The 16,685-nt window shown below is 35.9% G+C and overlaps 1 protein-coding gene across 1 annotated transcript in view; it reads left to right on the plus strand.

Annotated features, from left to right (window-relative positions):
- The window catches only part of LOC134839977 (short transient receptor potential channel 3-like), a 70,544-nt gene extending 54,276 nt beyond the window's left edge, over positions 1-16,268 (plus strand). The window contains exons 7-17 of the mRNA XM_063855606.1: positions 719-847; positions 6,826-7,024; positions 7,386-7,585; positions 8,889-9,103; positions 9,319-9,458; positions 9,710-10,031; positions 10,499-10,663; positions 11,236-11,486; positions 11,838-12,017; positions 12,339-12,389; positions 12,492-16,268. Coding sequence (XP_063711676.1) covers positions 719-847; positions 6,826-7,024; positions 7,386-7,585; positions 8,889-9,103; positions 9,319-9,458; positions 9,710-10,031; positions 10,499-10,663; positions 11,236-11,486; positions 11,838-12,017; positions 12,339-12,389; positions 12,492-13,379 — 2,740 coding nt within the window. The 3' untranslated portion in view covers positions 13,380-16,268. The remainder of the gene's footprint in view (positions 1-718; positions 848-6,825; positions 7,025-7,385; positions 7,586-8,888; positions 9,104-9,318; positions 9,459-9,709; positions 10,032-10,498; positions 10,664-11,235; positions 11,487-11,837; positions 12,018-12,338; positions 12,390-12,491) is intronic.
- Positions 16,269-16,685: the final 417 nt, after the last annotated feature.

Here is a 16,685-nt window from a genome sequence, read left to right on the forward strand (position 1 = left end):
TGCTAGTCTTTTTGAAACTTTTATATTTTTCTCGAAATCTCCTCTCTTAGATCTAAGATTAACGTTTCAATTGAAAAATCAGCTCGTTAGGATCTCATTAGATATGCCGCCACTTCCAGAACCTGCTATGAAAACCGCTTTGGAAACGTTGAGTTTTTGAGAGTTTTTTGAGAGTTTTTGAGTTTTTCTCGGCAGTTCTATTTTGAAACTTTTCTGAAATTTTTAAAGTTTTTTCTCGAAAACATACTCTACAAAAGCTCGAAATAGGCGCTTAATTGAAAAAAAAAAATTTAAAAAAAAGGTTGTGCGGATCTTTCCTGCATCTAGGGCTCTCTTACTGATTTGTAAAAAAAAAACAGTTAGCAAAAGGCCAATTTTTGAAACTTTGACAGTTTTTTGGGGTATTTCATCAAAGAAATTGGGATTCAAAGTTGTGAGTATGATCAGTGTCCAATGCCATTTTTTAGCAGAGGAACTGCTATGATGTTTGAACATAACAGTACGAACACATTTTCACACGCATCAGTACAGCATATTGTAAAAAAATTTAACAGGTACATCCGCTCTAGCTGGTTCACTAGTTGAATTTGTAGTAAAAGTGGTGTTAAATTGTACGAAATTAATCATAAAAAGTGTTCAGCTTTAGAACAAGTTTGTTCTGTCTCTGATATGTATATAATTAACTTGTATGGTCGGAACATTCTGTGTTGTGTTTCAGGTTGAACGTGGAGATCAACGATGCAGTGAGTGCGCATTCGAACCTGAATGCGTACAAGGCTCTGGCCTCCCCCATGTACCTCATCTCCGTGCACCCCACAAACCCCATTCACGAAGCCTTATCTCTCAGGTACCCAAACCCCCCCCCATAATATCATAATAATCATAATAAAAATAATCATAATAATAATAGTAATCATAATAATAATCCTCATAATATATTGTTTTCTAGGACGCTTTGTTCCAATGATAATTTAGTATAGTTCATCTTCAACTAAGCACCGAGCTCAGAGGATTTTCTCAAAGGGGAATTTTCAAAAAAATTTTGGAAAATTTTGTCGAATTTTTTTCTAGGGTGGCAAACTTGATGTTCCGAGCTCATCTAAAGCACAATAAAGACCCTGTTTTGGCCAAAGTTTCTGCCCCGCAGGCAAAACTTTGAAAAAAGGCGTTTTTAGGCTCTTTTAGGAAAATTTTGACCCAAGAATTTTTTTTTTTTTTTGGCGCGCGCTTCCTCAAAATAAGTAATTACCGAGCTTGAACGGCCGCTGAAAAAATTTATAGTCGGTTAGAAAGCTCCAAATGATAACCACAGACATAAAACTCTTTATACAGAGACATTAGCGAACATATCATTACACGCGTCTCTTCAAGATCCCCTCCCCACCCGGCTGTCATTCAGACTGCCATAGGCCCAAATGCAACCTGTATGGGACTGAACGCTTTTATTCAAACTACAGAACGATTCGGTAAAGAAAATGGGAAAAAGGTTGATTCATGAACTTGAATGAATTTGATGCGCAATTCCTTGTGCATCTCTTTTTAAAAATTCAAACCTTGCCTCGCCCTTCTCTTCAAGAACCTCAATAGGCATACCAACACTCTTTTCTTGATTAAATAAATATTCAGTTGGTTATCCTTACTTTCAATTTTTTGGAGCAATCCAAGGAATTTAACTGCACGTCAAAAAGGAATTAGGGAAATTCAATTTTTCCAACGGCTCCAAGAAGCCCCAAAATGAAAGTCACTATTTTTTAGATTTAAATTCGGAAAACGTGTTTCATATTTAACAGTTTCTGACGCTAGTCATCAAAATGAGTGAACTGATTCAAAAAACGATACCGTCTACTAATTGATTTTTATCTTCAAACCATATTTGCCACTCAAATACACTAAATAAGGAAAAAAATTTAAAAAACTGGCTTTTTAAACTTGTTCACTTCTGCCTTTTGACCTCTTTTTCCGAGTCAATTTTTATTTGCTTCCCTTTTTTTTGGGAAGGATATCTCCAATAGCCCACCCCACACATGGATGTCCGATTAGTATTCAGGTCTATAAGTCGTAAATTCCAAATATAGTAACGGATGACGGGCACTGAAATGACTGTACCTCATTTAAAAAGGCGATGTGTTGACATTTAGCCACAGAAATTACATCAAATTAAGCTTTTTGTTCGTAAATGAAAAATTGCGGCTGATTTGAAACTAGCAGTGATATTTTTTGATGAAATTATTAGAGACGGAAAAAAAGACTTTGTCGAAGTGGATTTTTTGTCAATATATTAGCAACAGTAATATTATAAAAGAAGTGATAATTTTTCTTTTGATTCCAAAAGATTCTGAAATGACTTGGAATTCAACACAAACTCTGAGAATTCTAGGGCAAATGTATGCGGAATCTCCCGCACTGAAGTCCCAACGATCATAATATAATATTTTGTCGTTTTATAATCAGTATCTATAAAATATAAAGTAAACGATTACATTCCATTAAAAATGCACTAAACCTTAACATGTTTTTATGTCAATATAACCCATTAGAATCAATTTTAATTGACGATGTTGAGTTTTTTCAGATGCTATTCGAGAAGTTTTGTTTTAAATGAAATCACTTGCTGCCTAGTTCAGTTTACATTTCACATTAGATTTTATGGGTGACAAAAACTTATACTGAAAGCAAGTTAGATGTCACTAAAAAGACAAAAATTAGTTCGTTACTTGTTTTTGGTAAAGTTACAAAAAAAACGAGCTAACCAAATCTATTGCTCAAAAATAAATTTCAAAAAAAGGGAAATATTATAGATTATATAATCCCATTGCGTATCAAAACATATATATAGCCTTACCCGCACCAAAGTTTCATGGATAAAAATCAATTATATTGAATTTTCGTGGTCTGTCTCAAAAACTTCGATAATAATCGATTATAATCGATTAAAAATGGATTAGAATCCATTATTTTTTATAACAATATAATCCATTAAAAATGGATTATATTTCGTATTTTTTATGCCAATATAATCGCTTATAATCGTTTATAATCGAATGTAATGGATTTTTCGAGAGGTGAGTCATGAAACTTACAAGTTTTTTCAAAGTTATCGCATTTCCTGTTTAGTGCAGTTGCTTTATTAGGTTTCATAAAATGTTACATTTCAGTTTTCAATTTTTATAACTTTTGCCTTATATACCCCGTTTACCCCTCCCTGTTTACCCCCCCCCCCCCCCCCGCTTTCCTCCCTGTTCGCACAACCCCCCCCCCCCCCGTTTAACCCCCCCCCCCCCCACCTCCCTGCCAGTTTACCACAACCGCCATTCGCCCCCCCTTATGGTGGGTTTTTTATTAGTCATTGGTAGACTCTGTGGAGGGGGTTTACGATTTACACCCCCCCCCATTTTTTTAAACAAATCTTAATTTTATTTTATTAACCCCCCCATCTTAATTTTATCCTCCCCCCTCCCCGTTTACTGAATGTGGGAGGGGGTGTAAAAAATGTGGGCGGGAGGGTAACCTGAACAACTGAGTATACTCCTTCCCCCGTCCCCGTTGAAAGTTGAAAATAGTAAACAAACTGGGGGGACTGTGGTTTGGGGGGAGGGTTTTGGGGATAAACTTTAGCAAACATGGAGGTGGGCGGAGGGATAAACGTAAGGTAGTGGGGGAGAGTGTTTAGGCAAACGCAGAGGGGGGGGGGCAAAGTGGGGAGGGGGTTATTTCGATTAGGTTTAGATTGCGAGTAGGCCGTGAGTAACGCAGAAATGTTGCAAGTTTTGCAAATGATTTTGCAAAAAAAAATTTGTAGATTATAATCCATTATAATCAAGTATGATGGATTTTAAAAGGATTATATTTTTTTATAATGGATTTTAAATGGATTATAATCCATTATAATGGATTTTAATGGATTGTGTTTTTTAGAAAAGAATCGATGATAATGACAATATAATCGATTTCGTGGTCTAAATTTGCCATAATAATGGATTATAATGACAAAATTTTAGACAACATTTTTCCATTATAATCGATTATTATCCATGGAACTCCGGTGCGGGTAATCTGAGTATTATGAAACCTTAATGAAATGCATAAACTATATAAATACGACACGTAGAAAACCGATAAGCATTCCCAAAAGCTCTAACTAAAATTAATTGTTGTGAACAGATCAATTTGAGACACAATAACAATACCTTTCTGATTATCGTAATTTTTTCTCTTATTTTTCAATTAATGGCAGTTTAACAACAAATCTAATTTGATTTCACAAAATCGTCATTCAACCACCATCGACGTTCAAGTTTCACCCAGCCCACAACATCCCCCTTTCCCCATCCAAACTCCTCATAGCAGGAGGGGGCTGGGGTAAAGACTGAACGTGGTTTGGGGGCTGAAGGAGAGATTGAACAATGTTTCATTGTTTTTGTTTCTTATCACAATTAGTTAGTGACACAGAACTAAATTTGATGCAAAATTTCTGCAAAGTAGTAGCAAAATTAAACGATTTTACAAGTAAAAAGAAACCGAATAACAATGGGTTATAATTGATCTTAAGTTTTCAAAAATAACCAATTGTTATGTATTGTCTTACGAAAAAAAAAATAGATATCAATGCCAAATAAAATGGATGAAAATCGTGTATAATGGATAGTAATGGCTTTTTTCACAATCTAATTGAGTTTATTGACAATGTAATCACGTTTGTTGTCTAAAGCTTACATCTGTAATGAATTTTAATACACAATTTTTGTCTCGAAATTTTAATAAAATCTATTAAAATCCATGAGCGATCTGTGAGGGCAGATCACAGATAACTACCAAATGAACCGAGCTTGGTGTTGTAATGAATATAACTTGCGACATAAAACCTGCCAGCAATTTAATCAAACCGTCCGAAACGTTCATTAGTAGAAGCGATTTTTTCAGGTCCACATTTGTTTTTTTAAATATTTTTTTTTGTTCTGGCATATTTTAAAAAAAGAGCACAATTTTTGACCTACGACGTTTCTACGCAATTTTTGTTCACGCATTTTTTAGATTATGCATTTTTTGGGGTCAAGAAAAAAAACTAAACTGAATAATTTTTGACTAATTTACTGCGTAGACTATAGCTGTGGATGTCCTTTCCAATCTCTTTTTGCAATTGTTTCAAGCTAACTCCTGCTACTTGATGGCAGTATCTTTTCAATCCACGAATCCTTACGATGTTAATAAACCTAACATTGTTCATTTTGACGCTGGATTCCTATTTTTCACTGATTTTCACATGTATAAACTGTGTCAAAAAACTTATGATTCTGAAATGGTATACATGGCTGAATCAAACTATCCGGACTAAACAAGTGTGAAATTTAAAAAAAAATTTAATTTTAACTCCTAATTTACACTCTCCAACTTTTAAATAAAATTTTTTAACTTGAAAATAAATACATATAAGACGTGAAAAAAAATCAATATCATTATTCGGCTACATATCCAATATTTTTTCGAACTGCATTTGTTCTATAAGGAATGCTCCGATATAACCGATGAATGTGTTTGTCAAGGAATTGCCAAAAAGTTTCAAAAACTTGACCAATTTTTTCTTCAATTGTTATAAGGTGTTTTCACGAAACTTTTTTAGGTGTATTTCGATAAATTTGCATTAATATTCAAATTTAGAAACTGCGAGGTCCAATTTTCCAAATTTGGAAACAATTTTTTTGAAAAACTTTTTTCGAAAAATTGGAGCTATGGCAACTGGCCTTGTATTGCTTGGAAATTTAGTCCAGGTAAAAATCTTTCATCATGTGAACTTCCATTAGGTGAATTTCCCATTTTCCATCATATGAAGTAAAGTGCAATATTTGGTAAAAATAGTGCTTCCGTCAATGACTACAATATCTTTTTCCCCTGAAACTTTTATGTAGCCGCAGAATATCATACTTTCCTCCAAATTTTGCCGTGATGTGATTGAGATGGTAACGCAAAAATAGGGGGTCGTCTCACTTAACCCTTGGCGCTGCAGTAAAATTCAACGATTGTTCGTCTAAAGAAAAATCCCCGAAATTTTGTGATTTTTTTGATAAATTTTTGCCACTATGTTGTGCGTTTTTTTTTCTGTTGATGTTCAGTTCTTTCATGTCTAAAACTGAATGAATTGAGCCTGTTGATTATTATAAAACTAGTTCAATTTTTTTCAGAAGCTCTTGAGGCGTCGCAAAGGAAAATTTTTTGCTATCAAATAAGTATAACTTTCGTCTCTTTCGGTAGTTTATTTTGGGCCGTCCTTTTGGCTCTAAAAGAATGCCCATTTTCCAACTTACGGCATTTCTTCAAAAAATCATATCTTGTAGATTTGGGAACTTAAGTGTTTATCGATGTTTTATGTGAACTATAATTTTGAGATGAAAGTTCCAAAACTTAGCAACAATTTTGTTTGATTTTTTGATTATTTATTTTATTTTTGAATGTGGCAGGAATCTGTACAAAGTGTTTAGTTTGAATAATGAGTTTTTAAAGAAATATTAACGCCTTGTTTTTTTTTCTTCACACCTTTCGAAACATTTGGCTGGTTTTTGGTTTTGGGACATCTACAGAGTGTAGGCCAAAAACAGTAATTTAATTGATGTTTTCTCTACGAAAGGAATAAAACAAGGTCACATCTACAAATTGCTGATGGTCATAAACCGACTTTCTTCAGGTGTTCTGAGACTGTTTTTGTGATTGAAAAAGGTTGATGCATTTATAAGTATAATCAAGTAATCTTCTGGGTTGGTTATTATTGGTTATTTTTGGTTACTTGTGAGATTCGAACTGCCGACCCTTGTTAAAATGCATGTCTTTTTTTAGTTACGAGTTGCACCAGTGGAGTCTGTGGGAGTACGAGTTCCACCACGAGTACCAGACTATGGCCCAGTCGGTGGAACAGTTCGCCCTGGACCTGCTGGATCTCACCCATCCGGAGGAACTGGAGACTCTTCTGGTGAAGGGACCCTCAGGGCAGGAGTTGGAGACTGTCACACACGCAGTCGAGCTGGAACGCAAAAATGTACCTCGTTTGTTTTTTTTTCTGATAAAGTTTTTTATGTGACAGAAATTTTAAATTCAAAAATATTGCTTAACAATTAATATGATGTTTGTTAACTTTTTAGTCAATTTCTTAACATCAAATTCAAGTCTGAACTTTCGAACTTCAATCAATTTTTCTGTTTTTGGCAATGATTTATTTTTTTTCATTAAAAAAATTCATAAAGGCAGATTCATTTTAAAAAAAACAGCTTCCCTGGATAAAAATTGAGACAATTTTTTTCTTAAGATTGCGCCAAATTTTGATTTTAGTCTAAAGAAGAACGAATCATTTTCTACAGTTGCTCCTTTCTCTTAGTGTTGTGAGCTCTTTTGTTTTGCAGTTCGTAGCAAGTGCAAACTTCCAAGTGGTGCTATCGCCCAAGTGGTATGGCAAGAGTGGGCCTTATCTGAACAAGTTGAGGCGGATGAATGTGCTCTTCTGGTACCTCATCTTCCTCCCCACAGCAGTCCTCCTCACCCTCATCGAACTGCCCCTCTCAGCCCTCATCTACACCTTCTATCCCGGACTAACTCTGCACGGGTTAGTCATCATTAATAGTAAACTACGATAACTACAATTTCTACCTTGACCTAACTCTACACGGGTTAGTCATTATAACTACCATGTTACCATAACTATCATAACTACAATTTCTACCCTGCCATAACTCTTAGTCGGGTTAGTCATTATAACTACCATGTTACCATAACTACCGCAACTACTGTTTCTACCCAGGCATAAATCTTAGTCCGGTTAGTCATAATAACTGGAATGTTATCTCGCAACTTAACAGGTTAAGTTCTGAGATAACCTTCTAGACAGTCTCACAATCTAACCATTTTGAATAGTCCTCTGGGTATAAATGGCCAGATATGACCCTTTTTTGAGTTGATTGGAAATAAATCCAGATCCTAGATAAAAAGAATCCGTCAGAACTCCAATAAGCGAGGTGGGATCAATTTTTTTAAAACTGAAATAATTTCTTTTTTTGACATTTTTATTGATTGAAGCGACTAAGGAAACTATTTCAGGAAAAAAGTTCAAAGTTTTTGACATCGGCTAAACTGTTTAACCTCATACGGAATCTTTCTCTATGTAATTTTTTGGTTTCTGTCATGATTATTGTTCCGACTTTCGATACGAAAGTAACGGAATATTTGTGCTCGGGGTGGGTTTTTTTTTCTTCAGACAAATTTCGACTTTTTAACTAGCCATTTTTGACAGAATTTTTTTAATCATTCGAAAGCTATTGTTTTCCTGAGCTTGAATTTAAAAAGATATTTTACCTGTGATCATTTTTCATAAAATTATGGGGGTTTAAAGACTGCCATTTTGGCCAATTTGGGACAATTAACGCGCGATAAATTTCGCGCTATTAACGCGTAAGCGAGATTTAATCCGTCTTAGAAATCGTTCCAAATTGGTTCAAGGATGCTTTTATGCCATAATTGATTTGTTAATAGGCGCAAAATCTATCACTTTGTACTTAATATGACGTGTGGGGGGATGTTTTTACATAAAATCTCAAATTTTTTCAAATTTTTTTTAAAATTTTTTCTATTACATTGAAAATTTTCATGTTATTAATGCTCCAGAGACCTTAAAAGGCAGTCGGAACATTCAGGGTTTCGCCCTGATACGAGCAGTCTTGTATTTTAATTTAGGACTAGGGGAAGATGCGTATATAACCAAGCTCATAAAAGTTAATACGGCCAAAGAATTTCAATTTTTTCTCTAATAGTTTTTCTAAAACGAGAGTAAATTTTGCGCTTCGCTTTTGGTTATGCTTGCTTTAGAAATATAAATGTTTTTGAACATTTTCTTAAAGTTATTGTGGTTCAAGGGTGCGTATGGGTGACCTAATCAGGATCCCGTTCATCAAATTCATCAATCACATGGCCTCCCAGATGACGTTTCTGTTCCTGCTGATGCAGGCAGCCTCCACCAGTGCAAACCGGGGCTTCAACCGACACACTGGGTCGGGCAAGAACCACGACCAGAACTACGACCTCCTCAACCCCTCCCTCACCGAGTGGTGGATCTGCATATGGGTCATGGGTCAGTCATCCCCCCCCCCCCTCTTTGATCAGTCTCTTAAGAATTACTGGCTTGTTTAGCGTCGTGGAATGATTAGCTAAACCCTAAGTTAAGTTGATTTGCTCAGTAGCTTATTCGTTTTCTTTACAGCGGCAAAATTGAATTTGTTCTTGTTACGTAACCATGAATCTGATTGGTCGTTTGGTGGATGAACTGTATCGTGTTGTATTGTCTAGGAATGGTGTGGAATGAGTTGAAGCAGGTGCACGCGGCAGGGGTGAGTGCCTACTTCGGGGATCTGTGGAACCGGATAGACGCCACCATGATAGTGCTCTACTTCTCCACTCTTGCCTTCAGAGCCGCCTCTTACCTCACTGTAATGAACATTTACACAACTACATCCACTTTTTCCACTTTTCGACGTGTCTGTCAATCAGAAATTAAAATAAAAAACTAACATTTTTGACAAAAAAAATAATTAAAACCATTAAAAAAACCAAGCCAGAAATTAAAACCAGTAAAAAACTAACCTTTTTTGACAGCCTGAAAGCTCTATCGTTACTCAAGGTGCCCTGATTCGAGTAAACGACCCTACAATCTTGCAACTTTTCGTTTATTTGTTTTCAGCATCGTCTCTCAGACGTCGTGCTCGACCCCGCCAACCTCAATTCAACCAACATCACCAACTTCAGTAGTCACCTCACCTCCTCCGGAGCATCATCAGGAGCTGCAGGAGGGGGGAGTATCGGGGACACCTTGGATTCCATAGGTGCAGGGTGGGAACTGTCGTCATCATCGACCCCCCTCCCAGGCGTGGACGATGAGAAAGAGGGGCCTCTAAAGTGGCAGTATTGGGACCTTCTGTTTTTGTCCGAGGGGGTGTTCGCTCTGGCTAATATCTTCAGTTTTATGCGACTAGTTACCCTGGCGACTCTTTCACAGCACATAGGTAATTATTAATTTCGCAATAATTAGACTCGGACTAATTATTGTTCTGTACACTTAGAATTGGAAACAGAGAGTGACTGCTTAGACTTCTTATAGCTGAAATTATAGAAAGCCCCAAACTCTTTTAAAAAATAAGTGATGAAACTATTTGAAGACGATTTTTAAAGTAAGAGTAACTCGTCTTACGATAAAAATGATTGATTCAAATTTCTCTGCAAAATCTCCACAATTTAATCAATAGAAGTTTAATTTATAGGTATGCAACTGAACTTCGTCGTATTTTCATTTCAGGGTTTCTTATTGAAGTTGAGGTTTTGTTTTAATAACCTGAAATCAATGAGCCCAGTCTTTTCAGATAAAAGGAAAAAATATTTTTTAAAAAAGAATGAAACAGTGGGTGGATTGAATGAAGATTGAGAATTCGAGTCGAAAATCTCGTCTCATTGAGCCGAGTGATGTTGTGTTCAGGTCCAATGCAGATCTCGTTGTCTCGGATGGTGAAGGATGTGATGAAGTTCATGTTCATCTTCTTCCTCGTCCTCCTCTCCTTCGCCTGTGGCCTACACCAACTGAACTGGTTCTTCAAAACAGACTGCAAACACTCAGATCCTATCTCAGACTACGGGGTCACAGGTACGCTATTCGGCCACGAACTCGAAAAGTATTATGAATAAGAGGCACTGTTTCCTTTTTTCCATCCCCCACCTCACATAAGCAACAATTTTATGGTAACGAGGGGTTTTACAAGGTTAACAATGAAGACCAAATATGTTTGTCATGGCCCAAATAGTTCGCATGCCAATTTTCTTAACATTCGGATTTCACTAGTAAAATTTTGCAGGTGGGGGGGGGGGGAGGGGGGGGGGGGGAAGAGCCGAATAAGATCCCTGCTCTGTGAAAAAAATTACAAATGGTTTGCTCACAGAAGTCTGTCTGCATATACAACTTGTCGTGTAAAATGTTACGGCTGCAGGCCGCGCAAAGATACTACCAAAGGGCAATTGGTCATTTTCGATTTCACAAAAAAATGCTAGTGAGTTGTCAGCAAAAGGCTTCTTTTGTTCAATTTTAGGCACAAGTTTTCTTTAAAAAAGCGAAAAGTACTAAAAATCGTGACATTTGCATTAGATTTCTTTAACCATCAATGTAGTTCAGCACTTCAGTTGCTCAACAATATCAGAAAAATTATGTTCTTTCTATTATAGGAGTCTGTCGCGACGGATCCGACAAAAAAGCCTTCGACTCTCTACTCATGGCAATGCGGACTCTGTTCTGGGCACTATTTAACCTCTCGCCGCCTCCGAACAACATCGAGACTTCCATCCCGAACAACAAATCCACACCCATTATCATGTTCATAGTTGAGGCCATGTATGCGAGCTATTACGTCACTGCTGTGATTGTGTTGTTGAGGATGTTGGTTGCGATGATGACGACCAGTTATCGAGACATCGAGGTTGGTCCAGGTCATGATGAAGCTAATAAATTAAACATAAAACTTGTCAAAAATTATCAGAAATTTTAATTTTTGCATAAAAATTGTCGATAATTTTAACAAACTTATATGATGCAAAATAGGCTGCCACAAATTTTTGAATAGAACGCAATCGTTATAGAAATCTTTGGAAAAAGGCATGTCAAATAACCTAATAGTGGCCTAATCTCCTTCTCCCGTCTCAAGATTTCCAGATATATCTTTGATTTCTGTGAAATAACCGCTGATTTCTGAATCACATGCAACTCGGAAAAACCCACAGTAAATTAAGTTATTATAAAATAGGGATTGAGATCTTATGCTACTTTTCAGAGTCGTGCAGACGTTGAGTGGAAGTACGCCAGATCCAAGTTATGGATGACATACATAGAAGAGGGGAGCACCCTGCCTCCCCCCGTGAACCTGTTACCCAGTATGAAGTGGGTGGTTCGGGTGGTGATCCAGATGGTAACTGGGAAGTGTTGCAAGTGTGACTCCTTCAAGGACAAGGTAGTAAGTGTAAACCCAGACCCCTCAAACGACAAGTATGAGCGTACATCTTTCATATATTCATTTAAACTTAAACTCAAAAACTCTTTTTGATAGTTCGAACATGGTTTATGTTTATTCGCACTATTCAACGAATGAAACTGTCAGCATAGTCTATAATAACTGAAACTATTGGCAACTTGCGGGTACTTAGGCAAAGCCAAGTCAGAACTTTTTTGAGAAATTGTTCCAGGAAAGAAAATTAAAAAGTGAAATTAAAAACTTTTGAAATATACATTCTTTCGTTTTTGCCGAAATAGTCGATGATTTGATCACGTATTCCAGGATGCCCTCAAGCAGGAGGAGCAGCGGAGAAAAGACGAGTACAATTATAAAGTAAGTACAATTATATATTTTTTCTAAAGTGCAGAAAATTTGTTTTTTTTTTTTTCGTTTTTTTTCATGTGAACTGTTAACTTTTAACCTCTTCTTTTTTAGAGGTTAATTGACAAACTGATCGGTCGATATCGGAAGGAAAAAGCACGCGTGAACATCATTTATCCCGAAGAAACGGAAGAAATCGGCAAATCGATAGTGGTTCTACACACCGAAAACCGACGTCTGCTCAGCTTAATCCAGCGACTTACAAAAGACTCAGAGGAACATGCCAAAAACTGGTTCCACGATTACAATGTTAGAAATCAGTACTTGAAAAGCGACTCGACTGAAAGCAATCCAGGGGCCAATTCAAGTGGGGGGAGGAATGAGTTACACCCCCGACATGGACCCCGTCATCAGCAAGGTGGGGGTCAAAATCATCAAGCACCCCTTCAAAGACCTGCCTCATCAATAGGGGGGCTCAATTATGCCACTTCGTTTGCAGGAACAACTGGAAATCACTTAGAAAGTAAATGTAGCATGAAGTCAAATGCGTCACATCTTCAGAACACAGGAAACCACCATGGAAACATAAATTATAATTTGCAATTAGCAGGTGTTAACCTGTCACCGTCAAATGCTCAAGGCCATCAGATGGGAGACGAGGAAACTAGTTTAATCCACCGTTACAACGGACAGTCAAGGTCAAACCGGTTATTTGTCGACGAAGCCGAAGAGATCATTGTCGAAACTGACATGTCATCGTGCGACAGTCCTGTTCGCCAGATATTCTGCCAAAGTGGAAGTAGTCTAGATGATGCAGATACTGATGAAATTCGGCTAATTTCGCCTTCGTCTGAACGGAATCGAGAGCGAGATTTGGCTAGAGATAGAGCCCTCCAATCAAATTCAGTTCAACAAAAAACAACAAGTGTGCATCATCATCACCGTCCCCTCTCAAATGCGGAGAGCGGAGATGAAATAATAAAAGACGAAACGCGAGTATAAGTGTCTCACTAAACCTAATCTACAAAAAACCACTTTTTTGAAAATTAGGTAAGACAATTTTGGGTGTTTTTAGCACCTGATAAGACTAAAGCTTGATTTAGAAGCCAAAAGGCACATGAAAATAATGAAATCAACAATAAGAAGCCAAGCTCGGATTTCAAGATAACAAGAACTAAGCTATTACCTCTCTAATATCTCGTATATTTGATTTAGAGGCACTTTACTTTGTTTAAGGAATTCATTTAAAAATCAAGCCTAAGCAAAATACCGTCAGTTATTTTTTTTGTCCGTGAAACTCTAGAATCCACCTTGTCTGTAAATTTCTATAAAGTCTTGCTAGCCAAAATCCAATTTTAGCGACTACTTTTAAACTATGTGTATTAAAAATTAAATTCCAAGTGCCTTTTGATACTTTCGCTGCTTGCCTTCAAGCTTTAGGTTTGAGTTTAATATAACACTAAAGGTCACACATCTGCCTTGTCTGCAAATTTCGTATAAAATCTCGCTAGAGAAAAACCAAATTTAGCGACTAGTGCTTAACTATGTGTATTTCGTAAATTATTTTCCTAGCGCCTATTGATATTACCGTTCAGTGGGTTCGAACATTAGCTTTGAACTATATGCAAAATAGGAAACATTTCCCACAAGGTCTCAAAGTTCTGTGATCGTCTCTGATTTTTATCGGCCTCCTATTGACTTTCCAGCGATTAAAACCAACAAAAACTGAAAAAAGACTTTTTGCGGGAAGGGAGCGTGCCGTAGTAACGTTACGTTTCATTCTACCTAAAAAATCATCTCTTCAAGAGTCCAACTAATTGAAAAACTGAATAAACAGGTATTGTTATATTCCGCTCGAAACGAAACTCTACAAATGAAAACCTAATTTTTGAGCCCGAAAGCATTTTTCTATTTTTGCTCCATTTGCATTTTTATTAATGGCATGCCTATTTTGCAGTAAATTTGAAAAAAAAACACAGCGAACAGACAATGAAAAAGTGTCAATAAACCCAACAAAAATATGCCAACAAAAAGATGCCAAGTTAAGCACAAAACTAATCTATTACCTCTCGTAATTCCCGCTAAATTGATTTTAAAAGGAACAAGAAATTGTCTATGGAATTTTTCAAAGATCAAGCCTACGCAAAATAACGGCAGTTACAAAATCTTGTCTATAAAATTAGAAGATAAACCAGTTTCGGCCGTTGAAGCGAAACAATTAAATTTAAGCTGGATTTTGATAGTTATCAAAGAATTCCGCAGTTTTTACCTCAAATTTCATTCCACGCTTTGTCAAGGGATTCCAGATATTGTCTTTGAAATCCACAGTTTGTCTATAACTTCTGTATTTTGTCTTTGATTATAAATAACTGTTGTTGCTTAACAGGGAGAAGCACCTACCATATTGTGAGTTCACTGCAGAAGCAAAACACGTTTGTCGATGATTTTATCCAACTATGGCTAAGCATAACATATAATTCTAGAATCCGGGTTGTCTGTAAAGTTTTTTTATAATTTTTTGTTTGCAAAACGATAATTCTAACGACCAGTGTTTATCCATATTGCAAGTTTTTTTCCTTGTTTTTACTGATATTGCTGCTCAGTGGGTTCTAAGATTAGATTTTAGTTATGTTTAAAATTAAAAATAGCAACACTACTTGTATCAGGGCGAAACTTTGAATGTTCCGAATGCTTTTTAAAGTCTATGGAGCAATGTTCGTTATAGCAAAATTCAATGAATATAAAACAAAATGGAAAAACTTAATACTTCATTGAAATATTGTTGAAAATTATCCCCTCACAACTGCTATTTAAGTACAATGTGACAAATTTTGCTCCTGGTAACGTGGCAATTATCAAAAAACAGCCTGCTTTAACTAATTTGGAGCAATTTCTAAGACGGAAGAAATATCTGCTTACGCGTTAATAGCACGGAAATTATCCCAAAATGGCTACCTTCAAACCGCATAACATTACGAAAAATGACCAAATTAAAGTATCTTTTTTTTTAAATTTGTTCCGAGGACAACAGTAGTTTTGGGATGATTTAAAAAACAGTTATAGTGAACCTTGTCTAAATGAAAAAAAACACCCGAGCACTAATATTCCAGAACTTTCTTCAAAACGAAGAAAACATCTCTTAAGTATTTACAATTTTTAAATTATTTTTGATCGTTTCTGTTGTTAATTGGCCCATTTTGGACTCGCCAGGAACTAACACCCAGCCAAGACTGCACGGATTTTTTTTTTGTGGAAGTGGATGGCGTTACATTTCATCCTACCAAATAAAGTCACGTCCACTAGAACTAAATCTATTTAAAAGAAATTGAAACAACAGGTAATATTTTACTCCGCTCGAATATCGACAAATGGTGGCTTTTTTGAAATATAAAGCAAGTTTCGAATTTTGAAATCTCTTTAAATACTTTTTGTGATTGGCACTTTTTTGATAAATTTGACCTAATTTGAGACAACAGGATCAACAGATAGATGTTTCATTCCGCTGGTAGATCTTAACACTCAAATTCAGATTCCGAACTAGAAGCCTTTGAAATTTTCTGTATGACTTTTACATAATTGCAAATTTTTACAAATTTTCTGTATGACTCCATTCGATAGTGGTTTTTGCTTTCCTTTTAGCAAATGAGTTTTGACACGAAATCGTCAAAAGTCAAACCGTAAAACATCAATATTGGTGCGAACAAATTAAAGACTTATTCCCGCAAAAAAAAACGAAAAATGTCAACTCGACCTATTTAAATGTCTTACTACTTTCATTGGTCTTTTAAAAAAAATTAGCGCAAACATCTTTCTATGAAATAAAAAAATAAATAAATCATTCAACCTATATCTTACAACCTAATAATTGGTTCATTTTGGTTGAGGAAAAGATTTTATGGATGATCCACACATTAGTACATGTAGACGAAGTTCTCTTTAAATAAAGTATCATCAACCTGATTGAAGAGACAATATCAGCCATATAAAAACTCGCAAATCAAATTTTAATTCAAACTGAAACCTTTACTCAATCTGGTAAAAAAATTATAACAGATGATAGAAAATACTTTCAACTCTTCTTGTAATTTTATGCTACTAAGTTAGGATCGAAATTTGTTAATATTCTAACGATTTCAATGGTAATAAATTGGTTTAGTGAGAATCAAATTCACCTATAGTTAATTATAGCTTTATTTTCACAACTTTCAATTTGATGAAAATTTTCAATCTATATGCGATTGAACTCATGCGCAATTTGAACTCCAAATTATGAATTCAAAAATTATCACCTTTTTGTACAGCAGTGTA

This window comes from Symsagittifera roscoffensis, chromosome 2 (genome assembly GCF_963678635.1).
Source record: "Symsagittifera roscoffensis chromosome 2, txSymRosc1.1, whole genome shotgun sequence".
Classification (NCBI taxonomy): domain Eukaryota; kingdom Metazoa; phylum Xenacoelomorpha; order Acoela; family Convolutidae; genus Symsagittifera; species Symsagittifera roscoffensis.